Source organism: Heteronotia binoei, chromosome 9 (genome assembly GCF_032191835.1).
Source record: "Heteronotia binoei isolate CCM8104 ecotype False Entrance Well chromosome 9, APGP_CSIRO_Hbin_v1, whole genome shotgun sequence".
In the NCBI taxonomy this organism is placed as follows: Eukaryota; Metazoa; Chordata; class Lepidosauria; order Squamata; family Gekkonidae; genus Heteronotia; species Heteronotia binoei.
This window is the reverse complement of record NC_083231.1, coordinates 55,448,331-55,471,271: the sequence shown is the minus strand read 5'-3', so window position 1 is coordinate 55,471,271 and position 22,941 is coordinate 55,448,331. Positions and strand designations below refer to the sequence as shown.

Sequence of the window (22,941 nt, the reverse complement as noted above, 5' to 3'; positions counted from 1 at the left end):
TAACATATTCATATAACATGATTCAGGATCCAGGACCATTGATTTGTAGCTAAGTTGAATCATCTACTCTCTGACACCTGATACATACAATGCCAACATTTTGCAGACTTCGTTTAAACTCTTCACTATATTATTTTGAGAATAGAAGCGTCTGGGTGGTGGACAGTTTGCCACATTTCACTTTGAAAAGGTGCTGTCGTTCTAATTTATAATATTTGAATTTCTGGTTTTTATCACTACCAGAGCATCATAGGCTGACTTTTGGGGTGAGCATTCCACTGTGATCCAGAAAAAAGGTATTTGGGTATCTATAGCTAACTTAATTATTTATATTATGTAGTTAGGATTTCTTCTCTCTGTGATGAACTTCAGAATAGAAGTGTCATGCAGTTATATTTAATTTTAGTCTCATCTGATTTGGAAAGAGCTTTTAAGAGATATTCATGGACTAAGATTTCACTATCCTTCAATAATTTTGTGTCCCCTTCAAACTTGACTACCTTACTATTCCCCTCTGAATTCATAAGAACCCAAGAAGAGCTGTTGGATCAGACCAGTAGTCCATCTAGTTTCTCATCATTTTTCACACAGTGGCCAGCCAGTTCCTCTGCCCCCTAAAACTGGTATTCATAGGGTTTCCTTTCTCTGGACATGAAGATTTCTTTAGCCATTATGGATAGTAGCCACAGAGGAACCTCTGCTCTATATCTTGTTGGGATTTGGAAAGGAGAACTGTGCTTGTGAAGTTAGCACTGAGAAAGTTCCTGGAAATTTCATTAGAGCAATTCCCCAACTGTAATGGCTGAAAAAAAGTTGAAACGTGAAAGAAATATTTATAATAAACCCATCACAGTCCTAAACATTGGAAATGTACTATTGCTTTTAGTGGGTACACATGCTCTGGATTTAGATGTAAGAAGCCAAAGGAAAACTTCAATATCTTGCATACCTTCCTGGCCAAGAAAGGCAATACATGTAGGGATAGGTTTCTGAAGTAGCAAGGATATAGATCTGTATGTGTGTGCATGTCAGAGAGATGTGTTGCATGACATGGTGGATATAGTTCTTTTAAAAATATACTACAAGCTATTTGGATTTTGAAGAATCCATTGTTCAAAAGAATGACAGCACATACCTTTTTAATAATATGTCTTATTCATTAGCAGGATGTAGCAAAATATCTGAGGTTGCTTAGTAAAGGGTTTGCATCAATTTCTGAAATGTTTCTTTGTTCTCATAAACCCTTTCCAGGAAGCTGGAGAAACTGGTTTTGCTATGGCCTTACATTATGCCTTCTTAGGCTACAACTTAAAGACCTGTCTCCAAAACTGTGAGATCATCACTGGTAACCAGGATTACTCACATATCAGTGTTAAGGCCTAATTGCCCCGCTGCTCCACTCAGTGCAAAGAGGCAAGAAACATGATGCCCTTGCTCTCTACGTGCATTTTTTAGTAGCAAGTTCAAAATAGAAGAAAAAAGAAATACTGAGTTGTAATCCAGCTGGCAGGGCTCCCAACCCATGGCCTGCTATTATAATACAAGACAAGAAACAGTTGCTTGTGCATTAAAATTACTCAAAATCATATTGTATAATGAATTTAACAAATACATAGTTTGATTTTAAAAACCAGCTTGGCATCATTAAATGCAGTAAAAAACCTGTTTTGCATCCTGAACCTGTTTCACAATGGAGTCCTCTATAAAAAGGAATGTCATACTTGCCTAATCAGCCCGTAATAGGATACCAAGCAGCCTAAAAGCAAATTCATGGGAAATTGTTTCCAGTGAATTTGAGATTCAAAAACTGTGGCAATTTGTTTGGCTTTCATTCATTAAAAACTGGATGTCTCCCACTAAATAAAATTTGCGATACATTTGTGCTGTTTCTGTTCTGTTCTACTTCCTGCTTTAAAAATGCCTCTCTTCAGATCAAACCAAGATAGCAACAGTGGCCAGCTGTTGTTGAGGCTGCTGCTCGCTGAAAGGGGTCTTGTTCTCTCTCCTTACCCTTTTACATAATGGCTGACAATGATGGAGTCTGAGAAAGGAGGGACCAAGCAACAGTTTGCTAGACTTAGACTTGACCTTTTCTGAAAGTCTGTGAAAAAATAGGAAATCTGTGCTGGCTGCTGCTAATTTCAGAGTTGTCATTGAACCACATGGCTATTGGAATACCAGAGTGTAGCAATCTAATTTCCATTGTTTCAGTTTGGCTAATTTGTAGAAATGGGTATCTGCTTTTAACTCTTTGATTCATCAACATCCTCACCTGTGCATAACAGATGGCATGTGTACAGGAACCACAAAATAATTCAGATTTATAATCAGGAACTGAAGGGGGGCATGGCACAATGCTGACTAAATCTGTGCTCTGCTTTTAAGAGATATTCATGGACTAAGATTTCACTATCCTTCAATAATTTTGTGTCCCCTTCAAACTTGACTACCTTACTATTCCCCTCTGAATTCATAAGAACCCAAGAAGAGCTGTTGGATCAGACCAACAGCTGTCTCCCTCTTTTGTATAATTTAAAAACTTTAAATGTTCAGTTCAGTTCAGTTCAGTTCAGTTTATTTACGGTCACAGACAAGTAAAAAAACAGGAATTTAAAAGCTTCAACACAGAAGATAAAATCTGTGCTATAATAAGTATTAGGATGGACAGTTGTCTTAAATTTAATATGTTCAGTATAAGAGATTATATCAAGACACAAGTTAAAGCAGAATCTTAAAACAAACAGTTCGGATGCTATAGCAGGCAGCACAGAACTTGGCAACAGCTTCGGAAATGAACTGGTTTTCATCTGAAAGCATAAGATTAAGACATTCTGATTCTGTCAGCCCAGAATTTGCCCTTAATATAGGCTCTGTATCTTACACATGGGCCTCTTTATACCAGGAACACCTAAGAATTATGTGCATAGTGAATTCAACTTCCCCCTAAGCCACAGTGGCAAAGCCTTTGCACAAAAAGGATCCCTTTGTACCGCTCTTGAGAAGGGGGGCATGGCAAGATGCTGACTAAGATGACGGCTTAAATCTGTGCTCTGCTTCCCTCTCCCCTCTTTTGTATAATTTAAAAACTTTAAATGTCATATTTAAACATCCTTTATATGGAAAACACTAAAATGAAATCTCAGAAGAAAAACATAGTTTGCAGATTGCTGGCAGACTATTTTCACAAGGAAAACTCTAGAGATTGAAATGCCTCACAAAATAACTCATTCTCTGTCATGGCTACTGACGGAACTGACAATTGTCCAATGGAATTTGGTGACACAAAACAAGACATCGTGGCAGCAATTAATTTGATGGAAGCCAGAATCTTAAATACCATGAAATGTCTAATTGAACCATTACAGACTCAAATGGATAGGATTGAACACTCCTTACAGGAAGCAAATTTAAAAGCAGAGACCGCCTTAAACAACACACATACACTATCAGAAGACATACAAATGATATACATGGAAGAGAAGAACCTAAAACAGCACATGCTCAAACTAGAATTTGAGTCCAAACAGTTTAACTTGAAACTCAGGGGATTTCCAGAAAATATAGAAGAAAACACAGAACTTAAAATTTTTTAAATCAAGATGGCTTTCTGCAGAATGAAGTCTCCTCTCTGAGCTGTAAAGCCTTCAGAATTGGCATGCCTCGCAACCCACAGAGAAAATATCTACATGATATCAGCATGATTTTACAAGACAAACACATCCAAACAAGAATTTTGGCAGAGGCACATACTCGAGGGCATTGCTCCTTCAAGGGAATGAAGATTGAAGTCTTTTCAGATCTCCCACAGGAAGCTATCATGAGAAACAAAGAATTCAAGCCAACTACAATGCAACTACAAGCATCCAATATAAAATATAAGTGGACAGCACCATGTTTGGAATAATGGTTCTCCAATGTGGGCTTCAGATATAGACTCAGGAACCCACCTGCTTCATTCTCTGGATCTGCCTCTTCCCCCTGCCCAGGTGCCAAAAAAAAAAAAAAAAATGAACTTGTCACCTCTCCACCAGCAAGAAGCAATTTGTTAAATGCATCTCTGTATGGCTTTAAAACTTGTTTAATGTGTGCCATATAAAATTGTTATGGAGATTTCCTTTGGTTCTATATATGTTCTATTTCGTTGCTGAGTACTATGACGCTATTTACTAAATTTTATGTGAGGCTTTGGGAAGGGGGAAGGGGGACCTGCTTGTTCATGTTAGAGTTCCTCTAGTACAAGGCCCACATTTCTGGTAGTGTTGGCGTTTTTAACATCAGACTCCCCTGCTCTCCTGTTTCACTTCCAAATGGAAGCCATTAGAATACTGATAAGCTGGTTCAGAAACAAAGAGTTTATACTGCTTTACTTGCTGCTATAAAGCAGAGTTATAATCAATTCACCTTGACTTGAATTAACCTTGACTATAACATCTTCAGAACTAATAATTTTCTAGGATAAAGGAAAGGGAGGTTTAAAATGAAGAGTCAATCGGTTTAGAAATATCAGTTGATTAATTGCTTTCTTATTGTATTTGGGAAATTGTGCATATACTGCAAAATTTCTAATTAGCTAGTAGTGATTCATAACAGTGATTGACTATAAAAACCCTATTTCATTGCTTTAAGTGTTTTTGGATTATAGTTTAGAATTCATTAAATATTCATAGGATAAGTGATGGATAAGCTAGACATTCTAATTTTTCATGAGTGTTCATTAATATAAAAAGATTTTAAAACAATTTTACATAACTTGGTGAAGTGTAATTTGCAGGTGAATTAAGTTCTATTTATTATACAGAACTTTAAAAATATTGATTTAATTAATTCATAAATCTTATTGAAAGTGTGTTCTATCTGATTGGTATTCTTTTTACTATTGATAGATACTTAGCTTAATTTATTATTTGATATTTCCACAAGAGCTCTACTCAATTCTGTAAAAGGCACAGATGATATTCTCATAGATCCTTATTGCTGCTTGTACTCTATTACTTCTTATTATTCATTTATCTCATTTACAATAACTCTATAAACCCTCCTTATCTTCTTTGGGGAATGTTGCTATGGATCTACATGACTGAGCAGTCGCCTTGCAGTCCCATCACAGAATAATTTCTTATAATGTCAGAGGATATATACAACATGGTCAAATGCAGAAAAAATCCAAACCTAGGTATGTAAACTCAAAACAGACATCCTCTTCCTCCAGGAGACACTTGAAATCTTCCAAAAGCCCCATTTTTAAGTCTTGTAACTTTACTCTGCAATTTCAAGCAAAAGGCTCCTCTAAATCTCAGGGCACTGCTATTTTATTGTCTCATAAACTGAACTTTGTGCAGTTTGATATAATGGTAGACCCCTAAGGCAAACTTTTCATCAAGGTCCAAATAGATGATTGTTTACTTATATTGGTTTCTGTTTATGCACTCAACAATTACCAGTTGGCCTTCATTGAACAGATGCTGATTAAACTGGAATCATTTCAGATGTCATCATGGGTGGAGACCTGTACTTTATAGTGGACTATGCAAAAGACAAATCATCAGGTGGTCCAAAGAATACATGTAAAAAGCAGAAAACCACCAAATTAACTGATTTATTTGCAAATTACAACCTTATTGACATATGGAGGAATAAACATCCATCTGAAAAGAACTATACATACTACTACTACAGATATTCTACATAACCAGGATTGATTATGTCCTCTTATCACCATCGTTGATCTCCAATGCCAAATCTACACAAAACAACCCAAATTTGGTCAGACCATAATTGGATTAAATGTGTTGTGATTAGGACCAGTTCAAAAAACATCAAGGCAATGGTCTTTAATTTTTTTTAATTAAACAATGAGATACTAATGGAAGAACTAACAAGACATGTTCAAACTTATTTTGAAATCAATTATTCAGTCACAGCATGAGATGCCTTTAAGCCATTTATCCGGGGACATCTCCAAATTTTCATATCTATAGAAACAAAATCAATTGCAGAGATCAGAACTATTGCAATCCATTTACTTATTAGAAACTAAACACAAGGCTACAGGAAATAAGAAAGTATATTTAAAAACTCTTGGGTAAAAGAAGAACTGCTTGAAATCTCCTCCACACAAAAAAATGTTTTTGAAACAAAATTTTTGGTCAGCCTCTCTTAAAAACATCAAGATTCCTAGCCAGATGGGTCAAGCAACAAAAGGCCTCTAAAATGGTCACAACACTGAAAGATCCTCTGGGTAACATACATTATAGATCTTCAGAAATAGCTCAAATCTTCCATGATTTTTATAAGACTTATATTCATCTACAAAACCCACCTATAAGCACCATTAATACATTTCTTAATCCCATCCATCCCTTAAAAACCCCTGTCTGAGGAACATAGAAATCTGCTAGAACAGCCTTTTTCGGCTCAAGTCATTCTTGAGGCTATCAAGAATCTAGAAACAAAACTCAAGGTCTGGATTAATTTACCCCATTTATCTTTCCCTTTTATTAGTCTGCTTCCTTATCCCTCTCTCTTGCTTCCTTCTGTATCACAGCTTGCCTTGCCAGACTTGCTCAATTGCACAAAGCCTATAGAGCAAAGTCTATTGTCTCCATTGGCTGTGGCTCCTGCCTTGGGGAGGAAGGGTGGGGGGAAGGATAGCTTGCTTTGCCAGTCTCTCTCAATTGCACAGCAAAGCTACTAAGCCAAGCCTCTCTTCCTTTTGTCCCTGTGTTCAGGGACAAAAAATCTACTGTCCACCCCTGGACCAAAGGAGGCCAGGTTGCGTTTGACATGAGCCAGGGCCTTCTCAGTGGCAGCACCAGAGTTTTGAAATGCTCTCCTAGAGGCCATAAGGGCTCTGTGGGACCTTCCTACATTCCGCAGGGCCTGTAAGACTGAATTGTTTCGACAGGCCTTCGATGCTTAAACTGAGAGAGAGCTGCCACCTGACATCAGCTAGAGATCACGGTGACCAACCGTCTGAAAAGCAGAACCACTAACATAGTAATGGTACAGCACCGTGGAATAGTTTTTAAATTTTAATTGTATTAATGTTTTATAGATTTTATCGACTTATTGTTTTAAATCGTGTAAACAGCTGTTGTAAGCTGCCCTGAGACTGCTTGCGGAGAGGGCGGGATAAAAGTCTAATGTAAATAAATAAAAAATTCTATTGACTGAGGCTCCCCACCCTCCTGGTCCCCTGGGTATGGAAGGAAAGAGCCAGAGCTTCCTTTGCCCAGTTCCCTGAATCGCACAGGAGAGATAAAAAAGCACCCTTAAGATCAACGAGTGCTAATGTTTTAAGCATGTTTCATTTAAATTTTTAACATCTTTGATTGTGTTTGTGTCCTTTATAAAATTTATATCTTCACTACCTGGCATTACACTTTATGACTCGTGGCCCAGCCCAGCCTGACAAGATCACATATCATATCCAGTCCTCAAACTCATTTGTTATGAGGGATGGATCTGACATAAATGTGACCTTGTTTGTTCTGACATCCCTGTTCAGAAAGGTTTTCTGGTCAGTAGCTATAGTGGCAAATACCTTATTCAGTAAACAGTATTTAATAGTGCCAGTAACTATGCTATGCTTTTGTCTTTCTTTTAGTTTGTTCTGATTGGCAAAATAAACAGGCATGTTTCATCCAGTGTTCTTCAATATTTGCACAAAACCACTGGGTGAGTCATCCAGAGATTTGGGCTAAGCTATTTCAATACGCAGGTGACACTCAGCTCTGTTATTCTTCCAGTTGATCCCAAGGAGACTGTAGAAATCCTGAACTGGTACCTGCAGTCAATTCTGGAATGGATGCAGGCTAATAAACTAAAACTTAATTCTGAAATTATGGAAGTGCTACTCGTGGGCAGAAGGTCGGACCCAGGGTGAAAGATGTCACCCATTCTAGAATTGGTTGCACTCCTCTTAAAGGAAACAGGTCTACAGTCTGGGGGTGCTTTTGGACCCAGGCCTGTTGGTGGAAAAGCAGATGGTAGCTCTGGCCTGGAGTTCCTTTACCAGCCTCAACTGGTAATTAGGGAACACAAAATAAATAGTTCATGCTTCAGCACTTTTTCCTTCCAGAAATAGAATATGCTAGATTTGATGCTGTGGGATGCAGAAGTAGTTCATTTTGAAACTGCAAGAAAGGAGACTCTGCAAGAAAGGACTCAATATATAAATATCATTTTTATCCCTTCATAGTAGGAATAGCCATTCAGTATCAAGGGCATCCTTTGGAACTTTTACTTGCAGGTGGCCTCTTTTCCACAGCCTATCAGTGCAATCTTGAGAACACTTTTCCTAGACTTCAATAGGCTTTTGAGAAGATTTGCTAAGGGTTGCACTGTGTTTTTTGATATTTTATTCATAATTTCCTGTATCCAAACTTTATGGAAGATTTTGCTTTACTCTGTTCCTTTTTAATCTTCTGCAAGAAGAATAGAGTTGATTCCTCTAGCCATTTGAGACCTTTGGTAATGACTGGTAAAGCATCACTTCTGTTTTTCTATTTTTATTGACCTTTACGGTTAAGCACAAGTGGTGGATTCACAGTACTGAACAAATGCTTACAGGCAGGAAGCCTTTTTGCATAAACCACAACTTTTTAAAGACCCCTTCCCCTCCAGACAGTGTCTTTATACAGCAAGCGAGAGACTAATGCACAAGTGGCTTGCAAGTGACATGCCTGTATAGGTTGTTTGGATTCCATCTACTAGCCCCCATTTGTAAGTTCGTGCATTGGCCTGAACTTTTGCTGGCACCTGCAGGAAGTGCACAGGAGTACAGACAATGTTTTGGGGTCCTGTTGCCTTTGATCTGGGAAAGTGCTCTCCAACTGTCTGCCCTTCCACCCCACTCCCTGAACTTTTAATAACTTTGTATAACAAATGGATACAGAGCTTGACCACACTTGCAAAACTGTGATTTATTTGTAATCATTATTTGTTCATCTTAGCAGCAGCCAGCAGACCAGTCCCCTTTACATGTACATTCCCACCTGACAGACAGCAGCTGAGTTAATTCATTGTCTGAGATCTTCACGGCATACTGTACAAGGTTTGTAGAAGCACCCTGACTAAGGAGCAAATATTGTTATATGTATCACAGTTGGAAGCTGATATAGTTCTGCCTTGCACCCCCACCCATTCATTTTTCCCTATGCAAATTTTCCCTGTCCACATAGGAGGGGCTGAGTTAGATCTTTTTGTTAAAATGTCACAGAGCAACTTACATCTAAGACAGACTGAAATGCTTGAAGAAGATGATGATGATATTGGATTTATATCCCGCCCTCCACTCCGAAGAGTCTCAGAGCAGCTCACAATCTCCTTTACCTTCCTCCCCCACAACAGACACCCTGTGAGGTGGGTGGGGCTGAGAGGGCTCTCACAGCAGCTGCCCTTTCAAGGACAACCTCTGCCAGAGCTATGGCTGACCCAAGGCCATGCTAGCAGGTGCAAGTGGAGGAGTGGGGAAATCAAACCCGGTTCTCCCAGATAAGAGTCCACACACTTAACCACTACACCAAACTGGCTCTCCCACACCAGACTTGCTCTCCCACACTGGCTCTCCCACACCAAACTGGCTCTGAGGAAAGCTAGCAGTTGTATGTGGCTTGGATGCCTACACATTAAAGCATACAGGTGGTCACAGGCACGCAACACATCGTCACTATTATCAATATTCAAGGGGAAAATTGCAATGGCCTCCACTCAGGTCTTTGAAGAGGTTGATAGTATTTGACCCCAAATTACAGGAAAGTGCTACAGGAAAGTACTCCAGGCACAGACCCTAAATAAGTTTAAATACTAGTATCTTGAAGTTATTTGAGAAACATTAAGTCAACCAGTGGAGTTTGTACAAGTTCAGGGTTGTGTGTTTTCCTGAAAGTAACTCTTAAAATGAACTTGCATGCTAAATGTTAGCACCAACAGGCAGTTAAATAGAGAAGGGATGAGTGTGTGGTGTAGTGTTTTGAATGTTGGATTAGGAACTAGCCCACATCACAACCCAAGTTCAAATTCTCAGACATGAAGCTCACCTTGGGCCAGTTTTTTCTTTCTCTTTGGCGTCAAACAAGTATGGATTTCAGTGGTCAGATTTTCTACTTTGGCTGGTCGGGAATTGAATTCACAGTACCTGAGAGGCAGAGCGTAAACAGTGGTAGTGCTGAAATTGAGCAGATGGATCCATTTAGTTCTGAGGAAGTCAATATCCAGCCATTGAGTCTGAAGCATATAAACTCCCACAAAATGTAACGCAGGTATATTATTGTATTTACTCGATTACTAAGCGTGTATCTGAGTTGTTGGTTATTGTTGAAAAATTAATAAAAATTTAAAGTTTAAAAAAAAAATAATATAGAGACAAGTGGAATGGTTTTGAATTCCATCAGGCTTTGGGCTCTTGTCTAGGCACAGAAAACAGAGACCATGGTCATCCAAGCTGAGCAATTTAAGGCATCTTTTGCATGATGACTCCATAGAGGGTGTTACAGATACAAGGCCTTTTTTCCCCCAAACAGGAATGGAGTTCCAGCTGGCTTGGCATCAGAGGGTGTGGCATAATATGCAAATGAGTTCCTGCTGGGCTTTTTCTGCAGGGATTGACAACTTCTTCCCCCAAAAGAAAAGGACAAAAAGAAAGAGGGTGATTAAAAAAATAACTGGTGTACAAGGAAGAAATCTTAATGCTGCTGCTGTGTTTGTGGTTGTTCCCATTGTCCTAAAATTATAGCCTGAATCAAAAGGATTATAACAAGGGACACTTCTAGATAACCAAGATGTTAACTTCCCTTGTCAGTCTTCCCTTTTTTGAGGCTCCTGGGAGAAGACTTAGTTATCACTAACCCAGACTAACAATCTTTTCCAGCAAAATAACTTTTTTATCAGTTTCTAGAAGATCATTGATTTGTGTGGGAAAGCAAGTTCCAAAGTTTATAGGGAGGTGAGCATTTTGGAGTCCTAGAGGCTGCAACAGGAAAGAAGAAACCCAGATTTTCTCTGGCTGGTTCCTATCTGGCCTCAAGCAAAGGCCTCCCTGCCTTTCTTCTTTCTGCATTGTGTTTGTCATCTTCAAGAGGGACCTTACTCTATAGTGTTGCTGTTCTTGTTTAAAATTTGGTTGAAGTATGTTAGAAAAGCTACACCTTACTGTGCTGTGTTGCTAAACTGAAGGCAAGGGACTGGAAGAAGTTTCTAGTACTCCTCAGACTCTCAAGATGCCATCCCAGCCCCATAGCCAGGATTTGAAGAAGTGGGGGGGGGGCTGATTTTTTTTCAGGAGGCACATAGTGGCCCCAACCTTCATGGCCTTCTCTCCTACCACCATTGAGGAGGAAAGCTGCCAGCTTGCTGCCATACAGCCTCCCCCCTCCCCACAGCTGCCCCAAGGTGATTCCTTTCCACCCCTCTTCCAGCAGCTCTGGTGGGGAGCCACTCAGAGGTTTAGATACGTGCCACACGGTCTCCTGCCCTTACCAGCTAGGCAAGCCCGGCGGGACAAGGGTGGGGTGGAAGTGCCACCAAGTCGCAACTGACTTCTGGGGCTACAAGACCTCCAATTTGGATTTCTTCCTGTTGCAGGGTGAGTCAAGGCTGCCCAAGCGCAGCTCCCACCCTTGCTCAGGTGGCCAGAGAGACCAGGCCAGAAAACCCCTGCAGGCGAACATCACCTCTCCACTGATCCCCAGCCCCGGACTGCAGCCGGGATCTCCACTTGTGTGCACCAGCCTACCCTACCCTGCCCTGTCTGCAATGGAGCCATCCACCCCCTACTGCTGCCGCCCCATTTGAAGGCCAGAACGGCCTCTTCAAGCAGGCACCTTCTAGCCCAACATCAGCCCAACGTGGAGCTTAACTTTCAGTCCTGAGCACTGAAAGTGCTCCGTTGTTTCTGCTTGCTGAGGGGGCAAAGATTTCTTCCAGCCCCTAAGCAAGCAGAAACAACAGGGAGCTTAACTTTTAGTCCTGGGCTCCGAAAGTGCCCCATTGTTTCTGCTTGCTGAGGGGTCAGAGATTTCTTCCAGCCCCTAAGCAAGCAGAAGCAGCAGGAAGCTTAACTTTCAGTCCTGGGCTCCGAAAGTGCCCTGTTGTTTCTGCTTGCTGAGGGGTCAGAGATTTCTTCCAGCCCCTAAGGAAGCAGAAACAAGGTGGAGCTTAACTTTCAATCCTGGGTGCTCAAAGTGCCCCCTTGTTTCTGCTTGCTGAGGGGTCAGAGATTTCTTCCAGCCCCTAAGCAAGCAGAAGCAATGGTATATGATGATGGCAGAATGGAGAAGGATGCAGCCGAGGCACTGGAGACTGGTTAGGGGCCCCAAGTCAGGGGGCCCTGCCTAGCAGTCAGGGGGCTGTTCCCCCACAGGACCCCTCGTAGCTATGGGCCTGTGCTCTCCTCTCTATGAGCAACAGAATCTTCACAGGAAGTCTGATATTTGCTCCCCAAGGATGGAATAAAGAGTCAGACACAGAGTATTGGTATGAAATTGGGCCACTTTATTCAATATTCTAATAAACAGCAAGGGTACCCCACCAGTGGCCTGGCCAGGGCTAGGGGTCACCGCGACCGCTCCCCTGCCATTAATGGGCGAGAGACCCACCCAGTGTTACTCAGCTCCCTCCAGGCAGGCCCAGCAGGGAGGCATGCACAGGGGCCAAAACCCAGACGCATGTCTTGCCAGAAAGGAACCCTCTAGCCGAGCCTCCCAGACAGTCTGCATTCTCCAAACCCGGGTCTTCAAACCCGAAAGCTGATCATGCCAGACCCCAAATTCCCCAAAAGGGGGATGCTTCACAGTTCCCTAGCTCCCCTAGCCGCATAGTGCCCTAAACCCCAAAAACCTGCCACTAAAGTGACCGCCTATTTAACAGCGCCTCCCGATAGCCAAATCCTCAATCCACTGCATTGCTATGTAGGGTAGGCGAAAAACGCACCCCAGCCACTACCAATCAGCCAAGGTGTAAAAAATTCCTACCCGGCTCCTCCAAGGAGGCAACCAGCAAATTGCCCATATAACATGCAGGGTGGGCGGGAGGGCCGATCGTCTGCCAAGACGAAGGAGCCGACGAGGAGCGCAGATCTGACAGTTAGACTGTCAGATCCTGCCTTTTTCTCTGCGCGCCGAAACGGGCGCCCCCTGACTCTTCCCATCCAGGGAAGCAAACTCTGCTCATGCAGCCTAGCAGTTACACTGCAGTCTGCAAGCATAAGATTCTTTCATCATCACATTTAATTTTTGTTTACATTCTTGGAAATGACAGCTGAGATCCTTACTCTTTTATAACAAGCCCCAAATACACTATTAAAGTATAGCAGAGTCTGCGTGGTCCTGCCGCAACACACTGTTCACTCCTAACTAATGGTTCTTGGTTGGTTCATTCCTCAAGCATACAGATTGCTGTGTCCTGCACTGAATACATACAGCAGGTATCTTACTTTGGTTTGGTGAATTATCTGCTAGTCACAGCATTTTATAGCATTGTATAAAGTTTGCAAAGCAAAAGCTTTATCAAGTATTGTGTTAACCATTTGCTATTCCAGGATGCAAGGGTGCCCTTTATCACACAATGAGTTCCTCCTTCACAGGATTCCAAGAGTGTTATTTTGTTAATTTGCTTCTCATGGAAGGAGCTCCCTTCAGATGGTTTGTAGTTACTATCACAAAAGGAATCTCATGTTCATATAAGGCCTTGTTTGCCTGTTTTTCTCCAACTCTCAAAAGCAGGAGGATATAATATAAACCATATAAAAATACTTCTGCATGACAGTGGGGAAATTCTGGGATTTTCCATGTATGGACTTTCCTCAGGGACATAAATCCTTCTGTTACTGCTGTGTTGTTTTTTAAAGAGTCTGTAAGAGGGAGTCTCTTTGCAAGTCCTATTACTGCATTGCAACTACCGGAATCGGAATATTTTTGGCAGGCAAAACCATACATGTTATGAAGCCAGGCGCAGCTGCTGAACAGCCTGTTTTCTCAAAATGAATAACTCTGTGCTAGCTAGAAGGGGAAACCCCCATTCCGATCCTGGAAGAGAACGGCAAATGTCACTTCGCCAGTTCTAATGGCATCCGAAAGAAAAAGAAAGACCGCCTCCCGGCCAGCTCGCCTTCTCCCCCGTGCGGGCGTGGCCTTTCTTTGGAGGTTTTCAGCGGCCGCAGGAGCCTTTCCTTAAAGGGGCGGTGGCGGCTGCGCTGCAGTCCGCGAAGGGACGCGCAAATCTCTCCCGGCTGCGAAGAGGAAGGAAGAAAGGCCGGAGCGCGGAAGAAGCGGCCTCCGGACGTGGCTTCCCTTTTACACAACCGCCGTCGGAGTTCCTTATCATCCCTTGCCGTGGGTATTTCTTCTTCAGATCTTTATAATTTTGCTTATGTGGTTGTATTCTTGAACTGGCTTGTTTCGCTTCCTATGCCAATGCATGCATATATCCTTTTCCCTAGTGAGTTTTTAAACTCGCCGGGCCACCTGTGGCTTCGTTCGTAGTTCGCATCCCGCAGGTATGTTGACTGCGCGCCGTTTACTTCCTCATTCACGCGCAAGTGGAGCAAAAGAAACGAAACGAAGCTTTCAGGAACGTCGCATGCTGGTCCTAGAAACTACCTTTGCAACATTAGAACTAAGCACGCCGGAAGTAGTGCCTAGACGGTAAAAGATAACACATCAAAACTTAGGATATTGTACGCTACTAGCAGCATACCGTCCCTGGAGGAAAAAACGGGGTGCAATTCCACATATCTGGCATGTACCAGGTGTGACAGGTGTCTGCAGGCGCTGTGTCGTTTGGAAGGATGCACCTGTTCTCTTTAAAAAGTAAATAGCTTTTTTACAGTGACGGGTCTAGTGTTAGGGCTGTTCAGATGCCAGTTTCCCTTTACTACAGCACTGAACTGACAGTGTAAAGGAGAAGTGTGGCAGCCCCCTCCCCCATTGTGGCATTTAGAGTAGTGGTTTTACATTGTTGTCATCTAGATGCAACTGTAAAAGTCGGTGTATTGCACAACAGCTTGCACTTCATTGCAAATTGTTAAGGATGCTAATTTCTTCTAAACTGCTTAGCTCTCCTGAGGTGTTAGTATATATTTTCTGGTTTTGATTTAATTTTAAGAGAATGTATAGGTACTTTCCCAGTAAATGTTTACAAAGCAGCACAATAATTTTTTTTTAAATTAAGGACCAAAAACAGAACAACGAAGTGAAGCAAAATGAAGCATAAACAGGGCTTTTTTTGAGCAGGAACATAGTGCCAGCTGACTTGGTGCCAGGGAGGGTGGCCTAATATGCAAACGAGTCCCTGCTGGGCTTTTTATACAAAAGCCCTGTGCGAAACAGTAATGTCAGGGGGTGTTGCCTAATATGCAAATGAGTCCCCACTGGGCATAGACCTGGGCATAAACAAGTCAATGTGAGCAGATAGTAGATAGTAAACAGATAGCCGATAATAATAAGCAGATAGTAAACAGATGACAAAAACAGAAATGAGAGCTTGAACTGGGTCCCTAAAGGAAACTAGCATCTGTCTGGGAATGGTTGTTTGGTAGACAGGCTGTATAGTCTGAAAAGTCCCCCTGTCAGGTTACCAAATACTTGGTCTCAGATGCTAATCTTAGGTTGCTTAACTGTACCTTTATTTTCCCTGTAAGAAGAAGAATTGCAGATTTATACCCCACCCTTCTCCCTGAATCAGAGACCCAGAGTGGCTTACAATCTCCTATGGCTTCTCCCCCTACAACAGACACCCTGTAAGGTGGGTGGGGCTGAGAGGACTATCACAGCAGCTGCCCTTTCAAGGACAACTGCCAGAGCTATGGCTGACCCAAGGCCATTCCAGCAGCTGCAAGTGGAGGAGTGGGGAATCAAACCCGGTTCTCCCAGATAAGAGACCACATACTTAACCACTATACCAAACTGGTTCTCACTACTTGAACAATGTCACTACTTGAACAATGCCGGTTTTCTCTTTTTATGACTCATGTATTCACTTTCTGCCACAAGTGCACATTTTGTTCCAGTAGTGGAATGGAGTCCATAATTTCCTGCATTGGCCTCATCAAGTAGCCACAGAAACAAGGAGACGGAGCGGAGAGAACCTGACATTTGGGAAGCATCATGGCAATTATTACCAGACTACAGGAACTATGCAAACACTTTTGCACATTGAAACATAATTAAATGTTGCACATTAGCTATATAACTGCTGTGTGTACCAACCCTTGTGTGATGGCAGACCCCAGTTGTGAAACAGAAGGGGGCATGCAATGTAAAATGCAAAAGGAATGTTGGACCCTCCCAGTGCCCAGTTATAACAAGGTACATGCCATCAGTCTTTATGGCTCTAACTCAGACTGTCCAAAAAGTTATCTAACTTGCTTCTTCCTGGCAAATAGGAAAATGGTATCAGTGTCCTGCCTATTTGTCTCCATAAATGGAGTATGTGTATGGAGAGTAGAATCCAAGATGGCAGTATCAGTAGCAACACTGGATTCAATAGCCTTTCGTTTTTTTTTAAGCCTGGAAACTTGGTTTGTATTAGAGGCTGCATGGACTAAAGCCATGGGCAAACTTCCCCTGATCCTTTCAGCCTTCTCTGGTCAAACATTAATCAGCTGAACTATTTCTAGCACTTTGTACAAAAGGTATTAAATTGTTAACTGTGCGGTGAGTGGTTTAACTAGTGAAACTTTTCTATTTTATGAAACAGTTCTAATTAACTTTGTTATATTTGTGATTCTTTTAGATAATCATGATTAAGTTGGTCTGGAGCATTTGGATCTTCTCTCTCATTGAAGCAGCAAGTCTTTCTGCACAACACCTTCACTCGTTCTGTGATGCCTCTCATTTTTGTGACTATTCTGCAATGGCTTTAGGTGCAATTCCTTCTGGTCTAACAGATGATATTACAGGACTGAATCTGGCCTCCAATGCTATAGAACAAGTTGGCAAGATGGACCTGAAGTTTGCTGTCAATCTCAAAACCCTTCTGCTCCATTCTAACCGCATTCAGACAATTAATGATGATGCCTTTCGTTTCCTTGTAAAGCTGGAGCACTTAGATCTATCAAAGAACAATTTAACTCACTTGTCACCTTCTTGGTTCAGACACCTTTCTTCTTTACAGCAGTTAAACATCAAAGGTAACAAGTACTCTGATCTAGGGAGGACTCCACTTTTTTCTGATCTGCAAAAGCTGAGGTTTCTGTACTTGGGAAATGATGATTACTTTTCTACTCTGTGGAAACAAGACTTCAAAGGAATTTCTATTCTTGAAGAACTGGAAATTAAGGCACAGAACCTTGGACAATATGAGCAAGGAAGTCTGAAATCTATCAAGCACATAGATCACTTTTTATTAAATGTCCACTCTCTTGCCACTTTAATTCAGGTCATTCATGATATTACAAATTCTGTGGTGTGTCTTGAACTGAGAAACATACAATTTCAGAACAGTAATGACATGAACCAATTTTATCCATTGGGTTCCTCAGTTGTCCAGAAAGTTATCCTTAGAAATGTTGTACTCTCAGATCATTCTGTTGGTGAGATGGCTTCCATCCTTACAGGTCTAAACCAACTTCATGAGCTGGAGGTGGTGGATAGCAGATTCAATGGTATTGGGGATATGAGGGAACTGCAAGGATTGCACTCTGTAAGAGCCCTAGATGTAATTACAATCCGAAATTTAACAATTGGTTTGTTTTACCAATTTACAGATCTTTCTAGTGTAATGCATCTTGTAGATAAAATTGTCAGACTTACAATTGAAAATACAAAAGTTTTTATGGTGCCCTGTGAACTTGCAAAATCATTTCATTCTCTGGAATATCTAGATTTGAGTGTGAATCTACTGCAAGACTTAACTATGCAACTCTCCTTTTGTGAGAATGCCTTCCCTAATCTCAGAACTTTAAACGTTAGTAAGAATGCGTTGTCTAATTTAGGAACTGTAGCAACAAGTGTAGCTCATCTAGGAAATTTCACAACCTTGGATGTGAGCCGAAACAACTTTGGTCAAATGCCAAAATCATGTACATGGCCCCGAAGTCTGAAATTTTTAAACATCTCTGGTTGTAAAGTAAACAGTCTTACTACGTGTATCTCTCAAAATCTGGAAGTACTGGATGTTAGCAATAATAACCTCAATAACTTTATACTAAGCTTGCCACAGCTACGAGAGCTTTACATTACAAATAACAAATTAATAACCCTGCCTGATGCTTCGTTCATCTCTAATGTTCAACTCATGGTGGTTAGAGAAAACAAACTGATGGACTTCTCTAAGGAGCAACTTGGAAAATTTGCACAACTAGAGATGCTGGATGCACGTACTAACAGCTTCACCTGCTCATGTCAGTTTCTCTCATTTGTTCAGTCTCAGGAAGGATTATCCAAGACCTTGGTTGGTTGGCCTGAGAACTACATCTGTGACTCTCCATCCACTGTAAAGGGAAAGCAGGTACAAGTTGCCCTGTTGTCACTAACTGAATGTCACAGGACATTGATGGTGTTCCTGATCTGCATTTTGATGCTAGTGATGCTTATGGTGCTGGCAATCCTTTGCTACAAGCTTCATGCCATCTGGTATATGAAAATGACCTGGGCCTGGCTTCAGGCAAAACACAAGCCTCGACAAGACCCAAATAAAGAAATCTGCTATGATGCTTTTGTTTCCTACAGTGAACATGACTCTGAATGGGTAGAGAATGTAATGGTACAGGAACTGGAGCAAGCTAATCCCCCATTTAAACTCTGCCTTCATAAAAGGGATTTTATGCCTGGCAAATGGATTGTGGACAACATCATTGACTCCATTGAGAAGAGCTATAAAACTCTGTTTGTGCTGTCCGAACACTTTGTACAGAGTGAATGGTGCAAGTATGAGCTGGATTTCTCCCATTTCCGGCTGTTTGATGAGAATAATGATGCTGCAATTTTGATCCTTCTGGAGCCTATTCCAGAGCAAACCATTCCCAAAAGATTTTGTAAGCTCAGAAAACTAATGAATACCAAAACCTACCTTGAATGGCCAAGAGATGACAATCAACAGCAAATATTTTGGTTTAATTTGAGAACAGCACTAAATTCATAGGAATGAGGAGTATCTGACAAAATTGAAGCACAGAGTCCTTTCCAGTATCTATACGTTCACGTCTGCTGTAAAATAGAAATAGCCAATTGGTAGTTGAGGGACTGGCTTGGCCCCTGGGTGATGGCTGTAGAGACCAAAAAAATCCTTGTTGGCTGCTGATTTCTGAAACAAAATGCAGTCTGCTCACCAGCATTAGCAGGTCATTCTTGTATATGAGCCCAATCACAGGCAAATGGGAGTAGCTGAAGTACATAAATGGTGGAAATCTCAATCTCTCATCAATTCAAGGTGTGGTCACATTCTCCTTTAGTTCAGTCTTACCCACGGTTTCTGTTTGGATTTTATGAGCACGTCCAGACAACCACTAAGTTCAGTGGTGTAGTGGCTCTGCCTTGCTCCTTGACCTTTCAGGCACACCTGAAAGGTTAATAGGGAACCAGGCTCAGCAAACTTTGTTCTGGCCCATGGAAAAATGCTAAATTCAGTAAATATGATTATCGGTCTTTGCTTTCAAGCACATCCCATGCTCTGACCAAACAGTTTTGCACAACTCAGCTATTCACCTCAGACAATGATTCATGATTTGACTTAATAAAAGGCTGGACAAGACTCCAGCAAGGCAGCTCATGCCGCAACCCGAAGACTGATTGTCGAGTCGTTCTTTGCTACACAGTGGAAATTCTTCTCAATAATATATATATATATATAAATGCAACCATACTACTCCTTGTGAAAGACGCACCAGTATTGTATTCTCATCCCTTACCTAATGTTAAGAATATCTTGGTTTGAATATCTGTTGACGAAAATTTTCTTAATAAAATATTTCACATCTGATAAACCTTTAAGGCAAATGAATGAATTTGAAAATTTGATTACACGACCTCAAAAGCATTTTCTTTCAAAGTTATATAATTTGACCATTAATATAATGCCTGCTGTAATTTCACTCTCAAGCGGGCCCAGACTTTATGTTACAGATTGCAGTCTGGAAGTTTGTTCTCATTGTTGACTGTTTGAATTTCAAAGAAAATATCTGTACATAGGGTTGCCATCGCTGGGCTGGGAAATACCTAGAGATTGGGGGGGGGGGGGGTGGAGCCTGAGGAGGGTAGGGAGACGAAGGACTTCATGCTATAGAGTCTACCTTTCAAAGTGGCCATTTTCTCTACGTGAACTGATCTCTGTCATTTTGAGATTAGTTGTAATCTCAGAAGATCTCTAGTCACCACTTAAAGGTTGGCAGCTCTATGTAGCAGTATCTCGCACTGTGTAGGAGTATCTCTATTCAGGGGTATCTCACTGAAATTGATTGTAAGGTTCTATGGTTCATGTGGTGGTAACTTGTTGGCATTGCCATAATGTGCTGACAGATTTTTTTTGCACATGTGGTGGTTATATCCAAGAGCAATTGAATATTGGGATAAAGGTGCAAGCCTGATAAGTTATGGTCTGTACAGGAATATCCCAAAGACACCCAAAACGTTATTCAGTTATTTCAGGTAATTCACAAATTATATTGTTAAATTCATTTACAACAGCTGAGTTAAACTTTGCATGGTGCTGGAAATCAAGAGCATCTCCAAGAGTGCAGACATGGTTGGAGAAATTGGATGAAACTTGATTGATGGCTAAACTTATCTTTCTGCGAATGGTGAAAATTTTGCATTCTTTTAACCTAAATGGTAGAGAGTTATTAATCACATTTTGGCAAGATGTACTTATACAGCTTGATTTTGTAAGTTTTGTACATTGGTTTCAAGGGTGTAAGTTAAAGGGCAACCCCTCAGGTTTCTGGGCTGAGCAAATAGCCAAAATATATCTTACTGACACAGGGTTGGACACTGAAAGTTTCTTCAGGGGAGAAGAAAGCACATTACCAAGGTTGCTCAGTTTAGAGAAAAGACGGTTATAAATGTATGCATGGGATGAGAAAAGTGGACAGGAACAACTTTTTCTCTCTCCCACAGTACTAAAATTCAGAGGCATCCAGTAGATTTCAGAACAATCAAAAGGAAATGCTTCTGAACTGAATGAGTAAATAATTATAGACGGGGTTTTTTTGAGCAGGAACGCCCAGGAACGCAGTTCTGGCTGGTTTGGTGTTGAGGGGTGTGGCCTAATATGCTAATGAATTCCTGCTGGGCTTTTTGTAGAAACTGGTGGCATCAAGGGGTGTGGCCTAATATGCAAATGAGTTCTTGCTGGGCTTTTTCTACCAAAAAAAGCCCTGATTATAGACTTTACTGCCAGTGGACATACTGATGGCCACAAGAATTTAAAAGACAGATTCATGGAGGATAGGTCTATCAGTGGCTACTAACCAGGGTAGGTAAAGGAAACATCCATATCCAGAGGCAGCAGACCTCTGCATGCCAGTGCTCGGTGGTGATGTCAGGGAAACTTCCTCTATGCTCTGCTTGTTGCCCTTCCAGGACAACTGGCTGGCTGTTGTGTTTAACAGGATGCTGGACTATGGTGACCACTGATCCAGTAGGATTTTTCTTATCAGTCGGTACATTAGTGAAATACTATTTGCAGAGTATGTAATTAAAGAGCCAGTGTGGTGGTGTAGTTAAAGCATCAGACAAGAATTTGGGAGACCAGTATTTGAATCCCAACTCTGCCATGGCAGCTCGCTTGGTGATCCTGAGCAAGTCACAAGCTCTCAGCCTAAACTACCTCATGGGCTTGTTGTGAGGATAAAATGGAGAAGAGGAGAACGATGTAAGCCATGTTGGGTACCTGTTGGGTAGAAAGGCCAGTTTAAAATGAAGTAAATAAGAATATAAAAACAACCTGAGACAATACATAGTTTGTGTTCACATTTTTTAAATTTTGCAGATTAGTGGTGTAGGATTGCTCCACCCTAACAGACCCTGTGAGTGCTAAATTGCCACTGCATTTAGCTGGCTTGTAAAAGAGGGGGAACCTTTTGTGTGCAACCAGGGACATTCCCAACACTGGCAAGAAAAGTTAGAAAGACTGTATCTGAAAGAGGACCAGCATTTCTGAGAGGAAAAGCAGAAAAGTATTTGCAGCTACTGAGTTGCTTGCATATCTGCTCCATTTTTGGACTGTTAAATTAATTTAATGAGCAGCACAATTGCATTTACTATCCTGTGTAAAATCTACTTATAGAACAGCATTGCAGACTGTTTATATAGCAGCCATCATAACGTACCAGGATACCAATTAATACTTTAAAAGCTCCTCTTTCAGTTAAATAATAATAATGGCAATTATATTGAGGTTGACACTGGTGTAAATCAGGAGCAACGAGGTAACTATGGTGACTGGTGTAAATGTTAAGTGAAATCATATACTTACATATTAAACTCCTGGGGTCAAAATGTTTGCTGGCATAGTGCCACTTAAAACAATGAAGCTGGCTTTAAATCTGGCTTTAAAGATGCTTGTAAAGTCAGAGTCCCGGCACTGAGTGAAATCCCTAATGAATCAGTCGTAAAAACCACAGAGTGGGTAACTTTCTAAGCATCTAAGCTTAAAAGCACAATCTAAATGCTGTGGTTTCACCTTTCATTTTTTGTTAGTAATGACAAACAATGATTGCTTAGCTCTCTCTCTCTTAGCATTCCTAGGATACACTTAATAAAGACTAAGCCTGCTTTGGCGGGGAGGGCGGGATATAAATAAAATAAAATAAATAAAGACAGGCAAAGAACCTTGCTGGATCAGCCCAAGGGACTATCTAGACAAGTGGTTCCCAAACTTTTTGGCATGGTGACCCACAAGGCCAAATATACTTGGTATGGTGACCTATCCAGGGCTGGCCCAAGGGTTGATTTAAAAACAACAACAAACACTCCACAGAGGGCACAGCTGCCCCCTCTATGAACC

At 41.3% G+C, this 22,941-nt stretch overlaps 1 protein-coding gene across 1 annotated transcript; it reads left to right on the top strand.

Moving 5' to 3' along the window:
- Positions 1–14,202: 14,202 nt before the first annotated feature.
- TLR2 (toll like receptor 2) lies at positions 14,203–19,921 on the top strand. The gene is made up of 2 exons (XM_060246625.1): positions 14,203–14,330; positions 16,732–19,921. Exon 2 carries the CDS (start codon positions 16,738–16,740, stop codon positions 19,078–19,080), a length of 2,343 nt encoding a protein of 780 aa, XP_060102608.1. The 5' UTR covers positions 14,203–14,330; positions 16,732–16,737; the 3' UTR covers positions 19,081–19,921.
- Positions 19,922–22,941: the final 3,020 nt, after the last annotated feature.

What these genes read in the sequence shown, in the direction of transcription:
- TLR2 (XM_060246625.1), top strand. Translation starts at nt 16,738, where the DNA reads ATGATTAAGTTGGTCTGGAGCATTTGGATCTTCTCTCTCATTGAAGCA.